General features: G+C 40.1%; 2 protein-coding genes across 3 annotated transcripts in view; both read left to right on the forward strand.

Annotated features, from left to right (window-relative positions):
* The window catches only part of LOC135224703 (ornithine decarboxylase 1-like), a 31,502-nt gene extending 21,471 nt beyond the window's left edge, over positions 1-10,031 (forward strand). For both annotated transcript variants that reach the window (XM_064263972.1, XM_064263973.1), the window contains exons 6-11: positions 164-336; positions 4,566-4,767; positions 6,711-6,863; positions 7,018-7,209; positions 8,690-8,904; positions 9,129-10,031. In XM_064263972.1, the coding sequence (XP_064120042.1) occupies positions 164-336; positions 4,566-4,767; positions 6,711-6,863; positions 7,018-7,209; positions 8,690-8,904; positions 9,129-9,330 (1,137 nt within the window). In that variant the 3' untranslated portion in view covers positions 9,331-10,031. The remainder of the gene's footprint in view (positions 1-163; positions 337-4,565; positions 4,768-6,710; positions 6,864-7,017; positions 7,210-8,689; positions 8,905-9,128) is intronic.
* A 6,398-nt stretch (positions 10,032-16,429) lies between these two features.
* LOC135224893 (uncharacterized) lies at positions 16,430-16,987 on the forward strand. Its single transcript, XM_064264218.1, has one exon. The coding sequence runs from the start codon at positions 16,430-16,432 to the stop codon at positions 16,985-16,987; it is 558 nt and encodes a 185-aa protein (XP_064120288.1).
* Positions 16,988-18,458: the final 1,471 nt, after the last annotated feature.

The following is an 18,458-nucleotide window of genomic DNA, read 5'->3' on the forward strand; positions in this document are numbered from 1 at the left end:
AAGAAAATTGCTAAGTTCCACATGTAGATGAGGTGCTGAAGGGGAGCAGAAGATTGGCTTTGACATGCCCTTAGCACAATTCCAATGTTTTTTCTTTTATTTTTTTCCTTTATCTGAATCATCTGAAGAACAGTAGCTTATATCTTGTTTTTGTACTTAACAGGCTGAAATCCAGAAGGTTTTGAATTTGGGGGTGGACCAGTCCCGTATCATCTATGCTCACCCTTGTAAACCTGCTTCTCATCTGCGACATGCTGCCAAAGTGAAGGTTCCTCTAATGACATTTGATAATGAGACTGAACTTTATAAAGTTCAGGCTTATTATCCTGATGCAGAGTAAGTGATTTTTAGTGACGTGGAATCCTTTCTTTTTTTCCATTTTAGAAAAATTATGGTTTAATAAGTTTCAGGAGAATATTGTCTTAAAGATTTTATATTCTTGTCAGTTCGGTATTCTTATATCGGTTCAGAGTGGCTTTTCTGTACTCCTGTCCGTATGTGTTGCCAAGTTGACTTTTGTTTTTCTTTTTTTTTTTTTTTAGTTCGGCTTATACATTACTGGAACCAGAAAGTCCTTCCTCCATTTGCCAGGTTTGATCATTGACACTATTTATGCAGTTCAGTGGTTTCACAGTGCTTTCGGTTTATAAAATTGGGGTAAAAAAGAATATCCCGTAATAGATATTTGGGAGGGACTGTTTCATTCAGTTGCATATTTTCAATTAAATTAAATGCTAGAATTGCAGTATTGTTGATCTGTGAGAGGTTAACTTCACAAAATTAAGAAATCCTTATTAATCATGTTGCATCACCATTACAATTATTGGCAAGTATCCTGTAGTCATCATTCATACTATCACCAAGGAACTATCTGTTGCTATTAGTGCTTGCTAGACTTGAATAAGTACAAGCTGTTTGCTTTGCAGGACACAAGTGTCCACATACTGTTAATGTGTCACTATAGGACTTTAGGCAAGAGAAAATGTGTACATCTTGTGGCAATGCTCCCAGCTTCATTTGATTGAGAAATACTTTCATTGGGTTCAAATGCCATAGAGAAACCATGTCAGCCAATTAAGAACAAACCCATGAATTTAACATGTGGAAGTAAGATTCTTCTTCTTCTTCTTCTTCTTCTTCTTCTTCTTCTTCTTCTTCTTCTTCTTCTTCTTCTTCTTGTTCACATGTTAGCTTACCTTGCACCATTCCCTTTTTTTCCCATCTTTCTGCACAAGATGTTTGTGCACTGGATATTTTTCTATTCTTCCTCCTCTCAAGTTATGCATTCTGTGCTGTGTGAAATTTAAGGGAAGTTGTTTGTCTTTTAGTCTCGAAGCAACAGTTTTATCTTCATGAAGGAATGCATTTGAACATAAATATTTAGTTTTCCAAGGGAGTGATACTGACCCACTGGTAGAGTCGGAACATGTAGCATGTGTTGCCTGGATTTCAGATGTAGAGTGATCAGGACAGAGAGAGAGAGAGAGCTGGGGGAGAGGGGTAAATAAGTACAAAACATGGTAAGCCCAAGTCTAACTAAAGGAGTAGACGAGGAATCTTGACATAATATTGTAAGGCGATACTTTTGCATTTTTTATTTTTTTCATAAACATCTGAGTATTAGTCTCTCACTCAAGTTAACCCTTAAACGACGAAGGGGTATAATAAAAATAGTCTCCCGTATGCCGAGGGGGTCAGAGTGAGCGCCGAAGCGGAAAAAAATATTTTTAAAAAAATCACAGCGCGCTTAGTTTTCAAGATTAAGAGTACATTTTTGGCTCCTTTTTTTGTTATTGCCTGAAGTTTAGTATGCAACTATCAGAAATGAAAAAAAATATTATATATAAATAATGCGATATATGATAGCGCAAAAACAAAATTTCATATATAATTGTATTCAAATCGCGCTGTGAGCAAAACTGTTAAAGCCAAAAAGTGATTTTTTTTTCCGTTGTATTGTACACTAAATTGCAATCATTTTGGTATACGTATAACACATTGTAAAACTATCAAAGCAACACAGAGAAAATATTATCACAAAATGATGCATGAATTCATAACGCGCGGACATAAAAAAATTTTTTTTTTTTTCAAAAATTCACCATAAATCTAAATATTGTTCTAGAGACTTCCAATTTGTTTCAAAATGAAGATAAATGATTGAATATTACTATACTGTAAGAGTTTTAGCTTACAATTGCAGTTTTCGACCATTTCGAAAGAGTTAAATATGACCGAATGTAGAATTTTTTTATATTTTATATTTGCAAATATTTCGAGAATGAGAAAAGCTACAACCTTCAATTATTTTTTGTTGTATTCTACATGAAATTGCGCACATTTTCATATATAAAACTCTGAAATGGAGCAAATATTCCGAGAATGCGACGCACGCATTTCGGAGATTTGCGGCGGAGAATCCGCGCGTGGAGGGAGGGAAAGTTTTTTTAAAATTCACCATAAATCTAAATATTGTGCTAGAGACTTTGATTTTGTTTCAAAATGAAGATAAATGGCTGAATATTACTAGACTGTAAGAGTTTTAGCTTACAATTGCGTTTTTCGACCATTTTGGTAGAGTCAAAGTTGACCAAACGTGGTTTTTTTTCTATATCGTGATATATATGCAAATATTTCAAAAATGAGAAAAGCTACAACCTTCAGTTATTTTTAGTTGTATTCTACATGAAATTGCGCACATTTTCATATATAAAACTTTATGTAACGGCTAATTTAAAATGGTGCAAACATTACAACAATCGCACGTATGATTTTTTCGGAAGAGTTACCGCGTGGACGTAAGGAAGTTTTTTTATCATAAATTCACAATAAATCGAAATATTGTGCTAGAGACTTCCAATTTGTTGCAAAATGAAGGCAAATGATTGAATGTTATTACTAAAATATAAGAGTTTTAGCTTACAATTGCGTTTTTCGACCATTTCGGTAGAGAGAAAGTTGACCGAAGGTTGAAATTTTGGCACTTATCATTATTTATATGAAAATATTTCAAAACTGACAAACGCTACAATCATGAATATTTTTTTTGTTGTCTTCTACATGAAATTGCGCACATTTTTTAATACTCCATGTAACGGCTAATTTAAAATGGTGCAAAAATTATGTCAAAGTGACAATAATTTCAGAGATGTGTCACTGATACTTTTTAGTGTGATAAGAAAGAAATTCGCGCTTGCGCAACGATTGTAAACAAAACGGCACCCTGATCGCGTGATTCAAAAGTTTTGGGCTGGTAGGCCTATAAGTATTTTTCCGCAAATTTTTAAAAAAAACTTTTCTGTGTTGATGTAAAATACGTCCAATCGGCACCCGACAGACAATTTATCTCGACGTAAAATACGTCACTCGGCGTTGAAGGGTTAAGAGAATAATGAATATAATTAGTGTTTTTTAACCCCCCCCTCCCCATTTAAGAACCAATTGCGTAGATGATTTTATTAGAAAAGATTGATGTTGAATATTGGATACTCAACAGAATTTCAGAAAATGTGGCAATCTTTGTTAAATATTAGCCATTGGGCAAATAAAAGGCATAAAGAAAATTATTCTTATAGGGTATACCACCAACATAAATATTGGACATGAAATGTTCCCATTAAAAAAAAATACTGAATGATATTGTAATGCAGTCATTATAGATTTTCAAAGGAGAGACTAGACACATTGTCAGCACAGCCAGTAAGTTGATTAGGCAATACGTAGTTGGAAACTAATTTGTGGCTCATGGTTGTAACTACTTAAATGTATTTTTTGGATGGAATAACTGATTATGTAAACGGTAATATAGATTTGACACCGGACCCATATAGGAAGATCAGATATACACACATTGTGGATATCAGGCATTGTACCTGTGCTCCACCCCACAGCTAGTGAAGTGCTCTTGAATCGTTAGAGAAAAAAATGTCGGGATTTTGTCTGATTGAGACATGAAGGAAAATGAGTATCCTATTGGCTTGGCAAATAAGGACTCTGGGAATATTCAGTGGTAGTGTCTGTGGTAAACCTAAGAGGCCATAAATTTATATTATATGGCCTTTCTGTTATCTGTGTGGGTTTTGGGAGGTGACATTGTATAATGCTTGAGGGTAAGTTGAAATAAAATCAGATTTGTGTATATAACATGGTGGACCTATACACCTCACATCCCAAAATGTTGATATATTTTTTGGGTGAAGGGATAGCATTCTATTCAATGATACCTGGTGGGTGTTGACATGGTATCCTAATAATTGGTCCCTGAATAATGTAAACCTTTGTTTTTAAATGTTTAGCATACAACTTGGGGTCGACCCTAAGAATGTATAGTCTGGGATTGTATTTTTACTCTGCAATTCAGAAGGCTGTTGTCTTAAATATTTCAGAAAGTAAAATTCTTGCAAGAAGGGAAAAGCACAGTTGAGAGAACTAGTCATTAGTATATTGATGACTAGCATAAAAAAACAATAGGTACTCTCATTTACAGGCTTAGTATTGATTGTATCATTAAATGTATGGGGGATACTGAATTATACTTACTACCAGTGTTTTATTCTGGTTTTCAGGTTGGTTCTTCGAATTAGATGTGATGCTGAGGATGCACAGTGTCCACTGGGAATCAAATTTGGTGTGTTCCCTGAAGATGCTGCTGCACTCTTAGCAACTGCCAAATCACTGGATCTAAATGTTGTTGGAGTTTCTTTCCATGTTGGATCTGGATGTCGCGAACCTGCAGTGTTCTATCGTGCAATCTCTGCAGCAAAGCAGGTACAGTATTAAGTCCTGACTTTTACTTTTTTTCTCCAACAGTGAGTAGAGGAAATGAAAATATCTGTGTTCTTTGATAAATTATCTTGGTGAGTTGGTGGTAACATTGAATTGTGAAAGCTGACCTCCAGAAACTGTAGAAAACACCCCTGAACAAAAATGTGCTGAAGTGAACCGAATGATTTTTGACTTGTATTGCTCTTTAGTATCTTAACATTTTATGCAGACTAGAATTTTCTTTAAATGTAGCCATACTGTAAATTGAGTAGCAAGTTTATATACTCTGGGGAAGTCTCCAAAGAAACTGTTTCTAAATGACTGGTGAAAATTGAAATAGACAACTGCATTGTAAAGCATACCTTTGGATCCCCATTCATAGAGATAATTATCATCAAAAATTTAAGTAGGCCTAGTACCAGATACAATTGATTGGTGGCCTTTCCCAGAGTTGAGAGAACAAAGATGCGAATGCTGAGGTGGATTACAGGAATATCGTGGCTTGAGAAGTTGGAAAAAGACTAAATAAAAAGGGCAGACTTATTAAAGATTATAGAAGTGAAAAGAGAGGCACGATGGAGATGGTATGGGCATGTGTTGAGGATGGATGAATGGGAGTGAGTGAAGAGAGCTTGGAAGGAACTTGAGAGGAAGAAGATCGAGAGGGAGACGGATAATTAGATGGCGAGATAAAGTGAAGGAAGTATGGAGAGAGGAGTTTGGTGGAGGATGATGCCTTTGATAGTAGGCATTTGAGAAGGCACATCAGGCAACTGACCCCATAATGTTGGGAAAGAAGAATTAGTATTTCACACATGGCATACTAATTGTTGCTAGTCCAAAGGTTAGGGAAGGTAGTTGTAAAATTATATTTGGTGAGTAAGTTTCTTGATATTTTGTCATGATTAAGTGGAATTGCAGATATTTAAGTAATAAGGCAGATATTATGGTGTTGATAATTTTGGCAACTTCTTTCTAACCAAACTTCAAATTGTATCTAATTTGTAAATATCCCTGTATTTTGGGTAGTATAAGATGGTAGCTCTTGTCTGGGCTGTGTACATTAGTGCAACTCTCTATACTAAACAGAACCACAAAATATTGTTTGATTTATTCCAAACTATTTCTGACTTGCATGATGGTAAAATGGGGGAACTAGATTGTGTTTGTAGTTTCCTTTTGGCGCTTGGCTGCACTCTTGGTGTCCTACCTCTCAATTACTACTTGGTTCAACTGTAGAGCTTCGTCCTAGTTAAAAGTTTCTATCTTCTGCTACACCTCCTTTATTTCCTGGATTTCCTTATCGTAGTGGCCAGCTACTTCAACTGTTTAGTTGCCGAATGGCTAAAGTGCCTCAGGAGTTGACATAAGCCCAATTGGAAGAGTCATTTATTCATTCATGGTAAAGTAAGATGGGCATATGTAGTTAGCAGAGCTCCAGCCTAAAGTTATCCTTACCACAAGAATTTTGGAACATTTTGGAGAATTGTATAACTAGATTTCTGCTTTTTACAGTTTGAAGCTTCATGAATTTTTTCATGGTAGTGTATTATGAAATTTGCTGTCAACAAGGAGTTATTAAAGGTGCTTTTGCGGCATCATGTCGGCCATATCTATTTTGTTCTTCGCATTCTCTTTTTCCTCTATTTGATTTGGTCTCTTTTTGGGTTCACATTGTTTAATTTGCCATGCTGGTTTTAGGAACAAAATCCGTAGCACAAGACAAGCAACAGTATAATTACTCACTGATATTAAACTTTTTTTTATTAATAATAATAATAATTAGGTATTTTATTTTATTACTGTAATCTGTAGCATAGTGTATTAAGAGATTTTAAAGTAGTTATACTATCCAGAAAATTGTAAGTGACAGGAGTATGCAGTAAAATTTAAATATATCTATTGATTTCAAATGGATTTGGTTTTGACTGTTTGTATATTTGCAGGTTTTTGAGGAAGCAGAAGCTCTTGGATTTAATCCCAACATCTTGGACATAGGTGGAGGATTCCCTGGAGGTCATGATTCAAGTTTGGATGAGTTAGCTAGGTACATCAATGAAGCCCTTGATGAGTTTTTCCCGGAAGACACTGGGGTTAAGGTAGAGTATTTTCTGTCTGTATTAGTTTCTCTTAAATTTCATTTTGTTGTTGAACTAATTATACTTGCCTAAATTTTAGTTCCATGTATTTATATAATGTTGCTGGATGTATGCTTATTTAAACCTCTTGAATGTACGCCTTCATTATTTGCAGGTAATTGCAGAGCCAGGACGATACGTTGTTGCATCTGCTTTTACATTAGCTACCTCTGTTGTAGCCAAGCGTGAAGTTTGTGATGACAATGATGCTGTAGTATCCACTATGTATTACACCAATGATGGGGTATATGGATCTTTCAACTGCACTTTATATGATCATCAGACTGTACATCCAGAAGTCCTCAAGGTAGGAATTCCACATTCTAATAACTAGTTTCATGTGTAATACAAACTAGATAGTTTTAATCTTTGCTTTGTCCCCATTACATGGAGTCTCATCCGTGACTGTCTAGCTGCTTTTAACTTCTACCTTGGCCAATTTTCACTTTTTAAATTAAGATAAAATCCTTAGGATAAGGCCTGTGGCAGTCTGTGCTCTCTCTCTCTCTCTCTCTCTCTCTCTCTCTCTCTCTCTCTCTCTCTCTCTCTCTCTCTCTCTCTCTCTCTCTCTCTCTCTCTCTCTCTGTTTTTGTTAATGAGGAATTTGCAGTTGTAAATTTTTCCAATGTTGTTAATTGTTATAAAGCAACTGGAATGATGTGTACATAAAAAAAAAGCTGAATGTTTTGCCGAGTACTTTTAATGATTTGCATATCAGTACTTTACATATGTTCAGTTTTAAGTTCCACACTGCAAATATTATTCTCTTCAAAACTATTCCTTGAACATCCTTATGAAAATACCATACTTGCACAATTTTTCATGACTGCAACTGCCGATTTTATTTTTTCTGGAATTTGGTAGTAGGTCATAAAGGGAATGTTCAATATCCCCATGTTTCTGTAAAAGGTTTGATTTAAATTCCCAAGTTTCTGTAAAAGCTTCGATTAAAAAAAAAAATAAACAACAAAAGTGAGCCATCTGTATAGATACTGTGAAAAAGGCTGTTCTTTGTAGCAGGTTATACGTACATAAAACAAGTCAAGATTTATTTTTACTATCATCTCTGATATCTGAATAGTTAATTGAACTACTTCATTCAGAGCACTGATATTCGTTTAATTAACAAATTACCTTTACAATATGGAATTATTGAAGATTTTTAAAATTATGAGATTCATCTGACAGTTTCTTAAAGCTAATATTAACTTATTTAATACCATAAGATAGAATTATTCAGGACAATATGATTGAGGTTGTTAGTGCTTTGATGTTCAAATATGTAATATATCCTTTTGCTTTGAGAGATGCAGCCTGCATGCTTTGCATATACGTATTCCCACTTCAGTAAGGAAGGCTCCATATAACAATTGGTTATGGTATTTGGAAGATTTTCATAGCATATGGCAAAGTATTGTTGTCCCTTTAATAGTAATTGCTTAACTTTTGTAGGGAACTGTATTCACAAAAGATGACTTCATGGACGTGAAGCTGTCAAAAACCTTAAAACTATCACGGAAATTTTAATAGGATATAGTCAGTGTTGATGACATTCATTGGATATGTCAACTATTAAAATTGTTCAAGCTGTTAGTCCAAAAGCCCACATTTTGACATGTATTTAGTTGATTGGTACTGGAATGAAATTTAGTCATATTATAAATGGATAACTGTAATAAACAGTATATCTGTGGTACACTAGATAAAGTTCAGGGCATTTCTCTATATTTAAAAGTAAAATGAATGTAATATTGACATCATTGTATTCAGCATAGTTACTTTCATAGGATGTTCCTGCTGGTGAAGACCACATGACCTGCTCTGTCTGGGGACCAACTTGTGATGGCCTGGACCAAGTTGTCTCTGAAGTGCAGCTACCTAGCCTTGACTGTGGAGACTGGTTGGTCTGGCGAGATATGGGAGCATATACATTATCAGCTGCAGGGACATTTAATGGCTTCCCTATTCCGAAGGTGCATGTTGCTATACCTCATCATACATGGTAAGTCATTTTTTTGTCATTAATTTTATTTATTCATAGTACATATTGGTTTGGTTTAGGAGATAGTTTTTACAAGTATCTTAAAATTTAGCAATATTCATTATTGAAAAGTACTTTACATACTTTTTTCAGGGCACTGGAAATTGTAATGTGATTTTTATTTAAATTTGTGTAAAGGTTTTATTTGATAGCAAAATTATGAAATACAATTTTTCTTTGTACAGGTTGTATTTGGAAGAGTACTTGGGAGCAAATTTGAGCTTTTGCCCTGTTGATGGAGCTGCTGTGCATAGTAATTACCTTGACTCCAGCTCTCTGCCATTCTTCACTCCAGCATTTTGTCACCGTGACGCTACCAGTCATGACCCTGTGAGCTTTGAAGATCAGTTGGCACAACTTGACATCATTGATGTTGGAGAAATGTAAACTGCCTCCTTTGTTTCCAAGATTAATGACAATGAAGCTTTTCAGCGAATTACAATCATGATGCTATTAGCAATGCAGTGACGTGATTTTAGTATTTTTTTTTTTTTTATGCTTAATCATTGCTTTAAAGAGAATCTTATCATCATGACTGCTTTGCCTCCTGCAATGCAAGTCATTTTTACCCGTAGTTTGTAACATGATCAATAGTATGACTGTGGGTGTAGAGATAGTGTACTCCCTGGAATACTGATGAATCAGTGTTAGGGTTTATTACTTTTTATTTTATTTAAAATGACCAACCTTATGTCTAGTTACAGATATAGAGCAGGTATTTATTTTGTTTTGTTATATTAGGTTTTAAGCCTACCAGTCTTATATTTATCATGACTAAATTTTTTTGGTAATGTCTACTGCTTAAAGTTATTACTTGTCAGCTTTTCAAGTTTTATCTATTTTAAGTTATTACCGAGATAAGGTATCAGTATTAGCTGGACCTAATTGTCTTGATGAGAATGTTGGCTCTAGGACCACAGGGTTTGTGCTCAGTATTAATGTCTGTCTATTGGTAAATGGACATTACCAGTTCTCTGGTGGAGCCTGTAACCCCACGGCAGTGTGTATCATCACCAACTTTACGGCACTCGTATGTAGTGCGTATATTATATCGTGTATGAATTGGCATATTAAATCTATTGATTTTAGTGAACTTTATTTGATCCTGTTTGTTCTAAGGCTAGCTACTGGATCCTTTTTTTTTTAATTTTGTTGTTGTAAGGGTAACAAATTAAGAATTTTTAACTTAAATTGGGTCATTATTTCAAAGTGCAGTAGATTTTTATCCTGGCCCATCTGATCCTAAAGTATAATCAAATATTTACATTTTATGTCTTACAAATCTTGTACAAATTACTGGTTAACAGTTAACACTAGTGTTAGGTAATGAAGTTATATAACCAGATATATTTTAAAACTTCAAAAATGCAGCTTGATATTGAAATATATACTTATAACTATTGTAGGATGAGTACAAATGTTTCGTATGCATTTTAAAAGTGGGAAACTAGCCAAATTTCATCTTTAATTTGTTTCAAAATAATTTCAATGTGATTGTTTAAAAAGGAAAGTTTAATGTCCATATGTTGAAATTTGAAGTTACTGGCTAAAATGTTTCCTGCATACAGCAGTTGTGAATCCAGCGCTGAGAGCTTGTGTATAAGAGCATAGTTACCCTGCCATTGGGAGTTTTTTCCCATCGGCTACAGAAGTGAAATGAGATTCAGAACTAGAGCCTAAGTGGTTTCTCTACACTGAGTAAGGTTGGTTTTTTTGTCCACCCCCCAACTCCAACCACCACCAAAATCATTTTCCTTGTAAGTCAGGATGAAGCCTTCATTGACTGTAGGCATGTATGAATTTTAATGCATTTTGGATCTATCTTTCAGTTAGTCAATGAGGTTGGTATGTAACCAATCTGCTCATATATTACTCCATAAATATGTCTGGATCTTTCAGAAACCTTTGATAGAACTTCAAATTCTTCAACCCTAAGTTAGACTTGAGAATGCATAGATATAAAATGTATACATTACTGTACATATCACTATATTGACAAGGTTTAAAACTAGTACGTAGTTTGGTTCAGTTTCAGGAATTGAAAGTGTCCCAAATCTTTGGTAGTGATGAAAAATATCCTTAACATTAGGACAGTTTTCAGAACCTATTTACTATTTGAAGTTATCTGTAAGACAAAGTGGTAAGAGCTAATAGAGTACGTACAAGAGTAGTCGCAAAGGTATGTGAAACAGTAGGTGGAAGTATAATAGTGGTAATATGTAATTATAATGGTCATTGGTAGACTTATTTGAAAAATGAAAACCTTATAAAACAAATATAATTAAGATCTTATAAAACACAAATAATAATCCAATACGCTGAATGGGGACGAGTCTAGTAGTCAGGGACTAAAGTAAATTAAAGATCAGACTTGACTAGCTAAAATAAAAATTTTAGACCAGTGCTAGATAAAATTGCTTATAGTTCCCAAACTTAAGAAATGCCAAAACTACTTAAGGTTTGGACATTTTGCCACCAATTGGAAATAAAGAATACACATTCTTGATCATGCCCAAGGTTGCTCTGGTATGTGAAACGAGCGTGCATGTTATATGTACTATGTTTGAGAACTTTGATTTCTAAAGATCCTGCCAACGACACAACTGAAAAATGCAAGAACAAAAAATTTAAATCTGAAAATACTTGTAAATGGGGTAACAAAAGTGAAACCACAATCACATTTTGAATAATAAAATAAAATGTACAAGCTAGCCTTTCAATTTATAAGAATGATGTTTTGCGAAGAAGTGAACTAAAGCCTCTTTATATCTGCAGTCCACCTATAAATATATTGGATCTCTAGACAAGTCATTCTGAGATTGTAACTGGGAATCAAATGGCAAAGGAAAATTTTGAAGTTTTGTGAAACTACTACCCTTCCTAAAATAGAAAAAGAAAAATGTCGCGTAAAATCCAGAAATTAAACAGCGCCAAAAAATGCCAATTAAGTCCCACAATATTGCACATCATGATAACCAAACATGGAATACTTACTGTTCGAGAGAGTGTTTCATCATTTAATGGGACAATCTCTGGTTTCCAATTTCATGAAATTCAAAAAAAAAACTAAGTATTATGTGTAATGATTTTAATGTGTTAACCTATATACGATTAGTATTGTAATGCAATAACTGGCAAATTCATCAAGACCTACAGGAATTAATGAAATTTACAACAATCCAGGTTTGGTTAGTTTACAAAATGTAGCACCACTATTCACTTTATTCAATCAACGAATGTTAATAATGGACTTATGACCTAAATCCAGTCAGAAGAAACTCGGAGACTTAAAGAATGCTCTGCTGTTGGAATGAGCTCTCAATGTTAATGGTAAAGCTCCTTCACTGGACAATTAGCTACTCCATAACTTCACTTTCATTCCTGGAGGTGCAAGTCTAAGAACTGTCATTTTCATGAATAATGATGTATTAAACAATCTCAGTTCAGAAAAATAGGTTCATCCATCAATGACAGGTTGAACTGACTGAATGGGTTAAATCTGATAAACGTGACCACTTGCTAATATAGTAGTTATTTTATGGTGTCGATGTGTAGAGGAGCCTTTGCAAAGGTCAAGTGGGAAAGCTGTCATATAAATTGTAAACTAACTACCCGGGTTAGATATAATTGTAGCTTACAGTTGTTATGGTTGTTGCCAAATTAGCGACTTGTCAGTGTGTTTTTGACAGTGGTTACCCAACCCCATCCTTGCCGGCTTACTAAGAGGTAGGTAAGATTTGAGTTTTTTATTTACTTATCCACTTATTTATTGATTTTTTTTTTATTAAAGTGGAACTCGGGTAACAGTGACGTGATGGAGTTTAGTTAATGACAGAGGAATGCAGTATGGTGGCCATTAATGGAACGATTGATAGGAAAGCTGATGAAAATGTAGTATGAGGTGAGTTTTATAGTACCGTAATTTGATTGGGCTAGGCTGAATGCTAGGCCTAATTTTTAGGTCAGTGAAGTCTGGTTAAGTCATACTACTACTATTCCCTGTGAAATGCCTGTAAGGACAACGCTTTATCCACAAATTCCTCAGTACATAATTCTACAATCGCGTCGTTCTTACTTCCCTCCTTGAGTGCGTTCAGCGGGCTTTCCGCCAATGTATATATCTTATAAGATCATGTTTTGTATGCTTTTATATTCTAAGTTATAAGTCTCGCAAGAAACACAAATCGGCTATTGCCGACCCATTTTTACTCTAGCTGGTCGGATACCACATTTCCGCCCGCACACGGTATATTTGAATTTCCTTACCTGTAATAAAAATCTTTACGGGCTGCTCTGTGAGCAAGAGCCCGTGCTGACACAAGGTCAGCTTAATCAAAAACAACAATAATAAAAATCAGTACACCTCTACCTGCCCCTTTGTCCACTCCTCACAACTGGTGACCTCCCAGTTTGGATGGTAACCCAAGCGGTTTTGGCTAAGCCATTAAGGGACTATCTACCGCCGCTCACCTTCAGAGATCTTTAGCGGACTCACACGGTGCCTCAGTTTAGATCTCTGAAAGCTCCTACCGCGGAAAAAACCAACGCCTCTAACGGACTAAATACGGCATACCTTCCCCAGGTGTGTTCAGGTATTCCTCAAACGGTTTGGCCTGCCATTTACGACTCCTGTCGACTGTTCTGTGAGAGTGGACAATGGAGGCTGACAGTTCCACGCGAGAAACCCAGGCCTCCTCTGCCTGAACGCCAGCTTCGTGCTCAGCTGCCGCTCAGGCTGTCAAGCTGCCCCCTTTCACAACAGAGAACCCAAGCACATGGTTCATCCGAGCTGAAGGGCAATTGCGGGTCACGGGACTCTCTGACAAGGTGCTGCAGGCAAACCTCATCATATCAGTCCTGCCGACAGACGTATACAACCGAATAACCCCCTGGCTGACCGGTTGGGCACAGACCAAACCAGTCGCACTCGACGAACTAAAGTAAAGCTTGTGAGAGCCTACAACACTCCCATCGTGGAGAAAGCCGCCCACGCCCTCGACCTAGTCACAAACCCGATGCGAGGTGCCAACCCAGAGGATGCCTGGGACACGGTGATGGGCCTCCTCCGCCTGCCCGACGTAGGTCCCAGCAGGAAGAAGATGGAAATCTGCGTGGGCCGCGAAATATTCTTTCAGCAACTCGAGCCAGATTTTCAAGGACAGCTAACCGACGCATATACCCTCCCCGACGACGAACTCGTGGAGAAAGCTAAAAAGCTAACGCTGTCTAACAAGGCTGCGAGGCTTGCTGCTTCCCGATCTTCCGTGTGCATAGCCGCAGAGAAGGAAGAAGAAGAAGACAACCCAACGCAGGAGATCGGCGCCGTGATCCAGAGGAAGACCTCCCATCCGCAGCGGGGCAAAAACTCCTGGTGCTACTACCACCGGAAGTTTGGAAGGCACTCCAGGAGATGCGAAAGCCCCTGCACCTTCCAGCAGTCAAAAAAATGGCGACGGCAGACAAAACTAAAGTCACCTGTGGCAGCAGCCTCGTCGGAACCACACACCATAGGATTTTATGTCAGTGACGCGATATCCGGCCGGAGGATGCTGGTGGACACCGGGGCAATGCATTCAATATTCCCGCCATCAGAAGAAGACCGCAGCCGCGGGCCTGACAGCCCAACCGCCCTCGTTGCCGGAAACGGGACCCCCATCAACTCCTACAGCACGAAGTCCCTCGAAATATCCATCTTGGGGCGCAACTACGTCTGGTCCTTCACCATTGCAGACGTCAGGGTTCCACTACCGGGGGCTGACTTCCTGGCACATAACGGCCTCCTGGTTGACGTGGGCCGCAAATGCCTCCTTGACACGGGGACATGCCGTTCCCTACCACTCGCAGCGGGCCCAGGCGCCCCCACAATTTGCACCATCGCCCCCCACAAGTACGGTAACCTCTTGCGGGAGTTCCCCGAAGTCTTCAAACCGGAACTTCGTCTGGTAGCTGGGACGCCGCCCAAGCACGGAATATTCCACCACATCACCACCGCAGGGCCCCCGACGCACGCAAAGTTCCGACGACTACCTCCAGGCCGCCTTCAGGATGCAAAAAGGGCGTTCTCGGAAATGGAACGAATGGGTATCTGCTGGAAAGTATAAAGCCCTTGGGCCTCGCCCCTCCACATGGTACGGAAACCTGACGGCACCTGGAGGCCCTGCAGGGACTACCAGAGACTTAACCTCACTACAATCCCCGATCACTACCCCTTGCCTAACATGCAGGACTTGACTGGGGCCCTCCATGAGCAAAAATCTTCACAAAAATGGACGTTTTAAAATCTTACTTTCAGGTTCCAGTAACATCTCAAAGATGGCTCCTACATCTTCCATTACTCCACCTTTGGCCTGAGAAACGCAGGGGCCACCTTCCAGCGCCTAATGGACAGCATCCTGGGGGACCTGCCCTTCTGCGTCTGCTACGTCGACGATATTTTGATCTTTTTCAGGTCCCCAGAGCAGCACCTACACCATGTCCGAGCGGTTCTGAAATGCCTGCAGGAAAACAGGTTGGTCGTCCGATTCGACAAGTGCACCTTCGGCGCCGAGAGGGTGGACTTCCTCGGACACGAGATCTCTGCAGCAGGCGTGCGCCCCATGGCCTCGAAGGTGGATGCACTGCAGGAGTTCCCGACCCCAACTACAGTCAAGGCCCTGCAAGAATTCATCGGAATGGTAAATTATTACCGCCGGTTTATCCCCGATGTCGCCCGCACCATGTCCCCTCTAACACAGGTCCCGAAGGGCAAACCAAAGAACCTGACTTGGGAGGCAGAGCAGATGTAGGCCTTCCACAGCACGAAGATGGCCCTCGCCAGGGCCACCACCTTGTCCCACCAGGACCCCACTGCGCCCTTACGCCTCACCACTGATGCCAGCAACGTCGCTTGCGGGGCTGTCCTCGAGCAGATGGTCCAGGGCGGTCCCCAGCCGCTCGCCTTCTACAGTAAAAAACTGTCGCCCGCCGAGATGAGATACAGTACATTCGACCACAAGCTCCTGTACCAAGCAGTGCGCCACTTCCGCTATCTCCTTGAGGGCGCCCCCTTCACTATCAGGACAGACCACCCCCCGCCTTCACCAAGGCGGGCGACGCCTGGTCAGCGAGACAACAGACGCACCTGAGAGCCATTGCTAAGTTTGGCTGCACCATCCATTACGTTCCGGCAAGAAAAACCCCGTGGCTAACGTTATACACAGACTCTCGCACCCCTCGGGCCGGAAGACGATGATGCGCCTCCTTACGGAGAAGTTCGTCTGGCACGAAATTCGGAAGGACTCTCGAGAGTGGGCCAGGAATTGTGTTCCATGCCAATCAAGCAAAGTAAACCAGCACACAGAATCAGGCGTGGGGGAGTTCCCGCAGCCAAAATAAGGATTCGGCCACATTCACGTAGACGTCGTGGGTTCCCTGCCCCTGTCCGAAGGCGCCAGATACCTCCTGACAATAATCGACTGCTCCACCAGGTGACCAAAGGCGACGTCCGATGTCGGATGCAACCACCAAAGCATGCGCCAAAGCCCTTCTCGCCAGCTGGATCAGCCGGTTTGGAGTGCCTGATGATATCACGACAGACCACGGACCTGTTTTCCTGTCGGAGTTGTGGACCGCCCTGGCCTGCCTGATGGGGACGTCACTACACGCCACCACCGACTACAACCCGGCGACTAACGGCATGGTGGAAAGGGTCCACCGATCGCTCAAGGCATCCCTAATGGCGCGCTGCACCGCCGAGGACTGGAAGAGTCAACTACTGTGGGTCCTCCTCGGCCTCCGGACCGCCCCTCGGGCAAACAGCGAAGCATCACCTGCTGAGAAGGTATACGGGGAACCATTGGCAGTACCAGGCGAGTTCTTCCCAACCAATGCCGACGACGCAGACGTCTCCATCCCCAGACTTCGGGAATCCGCTGGAAAATTCATGCCCTGCATCAAGACCTTCTCCGACAGAACCAAACACTTCCTCCCGAAGGCCCTATCTTCCTGCAAACACGTCTTCATCAGGGACGACGCCCGCCGCCCGCCACTGACGAGACCCTACTGAGGCCCTTTCCGTGTCCTCCGACGCACAGACAAGGCATACTTCATCTCCATAAATGGTCGCGAGGAATGGGTCACGATCGACTGACTGAAACCTGCTTTCCTGATGGACGAAGAGTATGCTGACGCAGATCCCGTGGGGCGCCTCACGCCTCCTCCTCCTCCTCCTCGGCAAGGAGCAACACTGTTGGTCACCAAACCGCCCAGTCATAGCCGTGGCCGCCCTCGGAAGACGGTCGAACCCCCCGAGGATCACCCCAGGGGAGGCATTCCCTCCCCATAAAACCCTGAGGACTCCGAGGCCGAGGATTTACCGAAGTAGCTGGTCTCGCGCACCCGAGGCTGCCTCTGCATGCTTCCGTGAGTATCGATCAGAAGCACTAAATCATCCAACAATTACGCCCTAATTATTGTCTTAGGGGGGGAGTATTTGTAAGGACAACGCTTTATCCGCAAATTCCTCTGTACATAATTCTACAATCGCTTTGTTCTTACTTCCCTCCTTGAGAGCGTTCAGCGGGCTTTCCGCCAATGTATATATCTTATAAGATCATGTTTTGTATGCTTTTATATTCTAAGTTATATGCCTCGCAAGAAACACAAATCGGCTATCGCCAACCCATTTTTACTCTCTCGCTGGTTGGATACCACATTTCCGCCTGCACGCTATGTATTTGAATTTCCTTACCTGTAATAAAAATTCCTACGGACTGCTCTTGAGCAAGAGCCTGTGCTGGCATTAAGCCAGCTTAATCTTCAACAACAACATAACAAAAATCAGTACACTTCTACCTGCCTCTTTGTCCACTCCTCACATGCCTACCAGCCTACAGTTATGGGGTAGACTAGGCCAGACCATGTGGCCCCCTCAATTTACATTAGTTCCTGATTAAATTGTTTGTGAAAGGTTTCCACAATCGGATATTGATAATGCTGCAACAGGTGCCGTCCGAAGGTCGAATAGCTACTTAGCTAGTACCCATGGGTGAAATGATGGTCAGGCCTAGGGTGCTGATAGGTCTAGGCTTTAAAAAAAATCCAGGCTCTGGCTGTAGTTGCTGCAAGAGAGACTTTTGAGGCACTAACGAGACCACGAACTTGCCGACGAGAGTTACTGATCGGGTGAACTTGATGGCGTAGACATTAAAGGGCAGTGATGCTTAAGTGCAAAGAATTTAAACAGTTTCCACAACTTGCTGGTTTAGGAAATTCCTTATTCCTAATAATTGTCTTAGAGAGGTACCTATAGAAAGAGCATAAATTAAAAAAATTTTGGTAGATCTAGGTAATAACTCCGTGTCGGGTATTTCTTTGGAAATTACTGTTTCATATAGTATTTGGGTAGCTTATTAAGAATTTACTGTTATTTTTGGGGGTCGACTGTAATTAACCTCCAGGGGCCAGTACTAGTAAACACGGCGAAATACATTCGACGACCAATCCCTAGTGGCTGTCGTATTCGCATGAACGTTCCT

Source organism: Macrobrachium nipponense, chromosome 12 (assembly GCF_015104395.2).
Source record: "Macrobrachium nipponense isolate FS-2020 chromosome 12, ASM1510439v2, whole genome shotgun sequence".
In the NCBI taxonomy this organism is placed as follows: Eukaryota; Metazoa; Arthropoda; class Malacostraca; order Decapoda; family Palaemonidae; genus Macrobrachium; species Macrobrachium nipponense.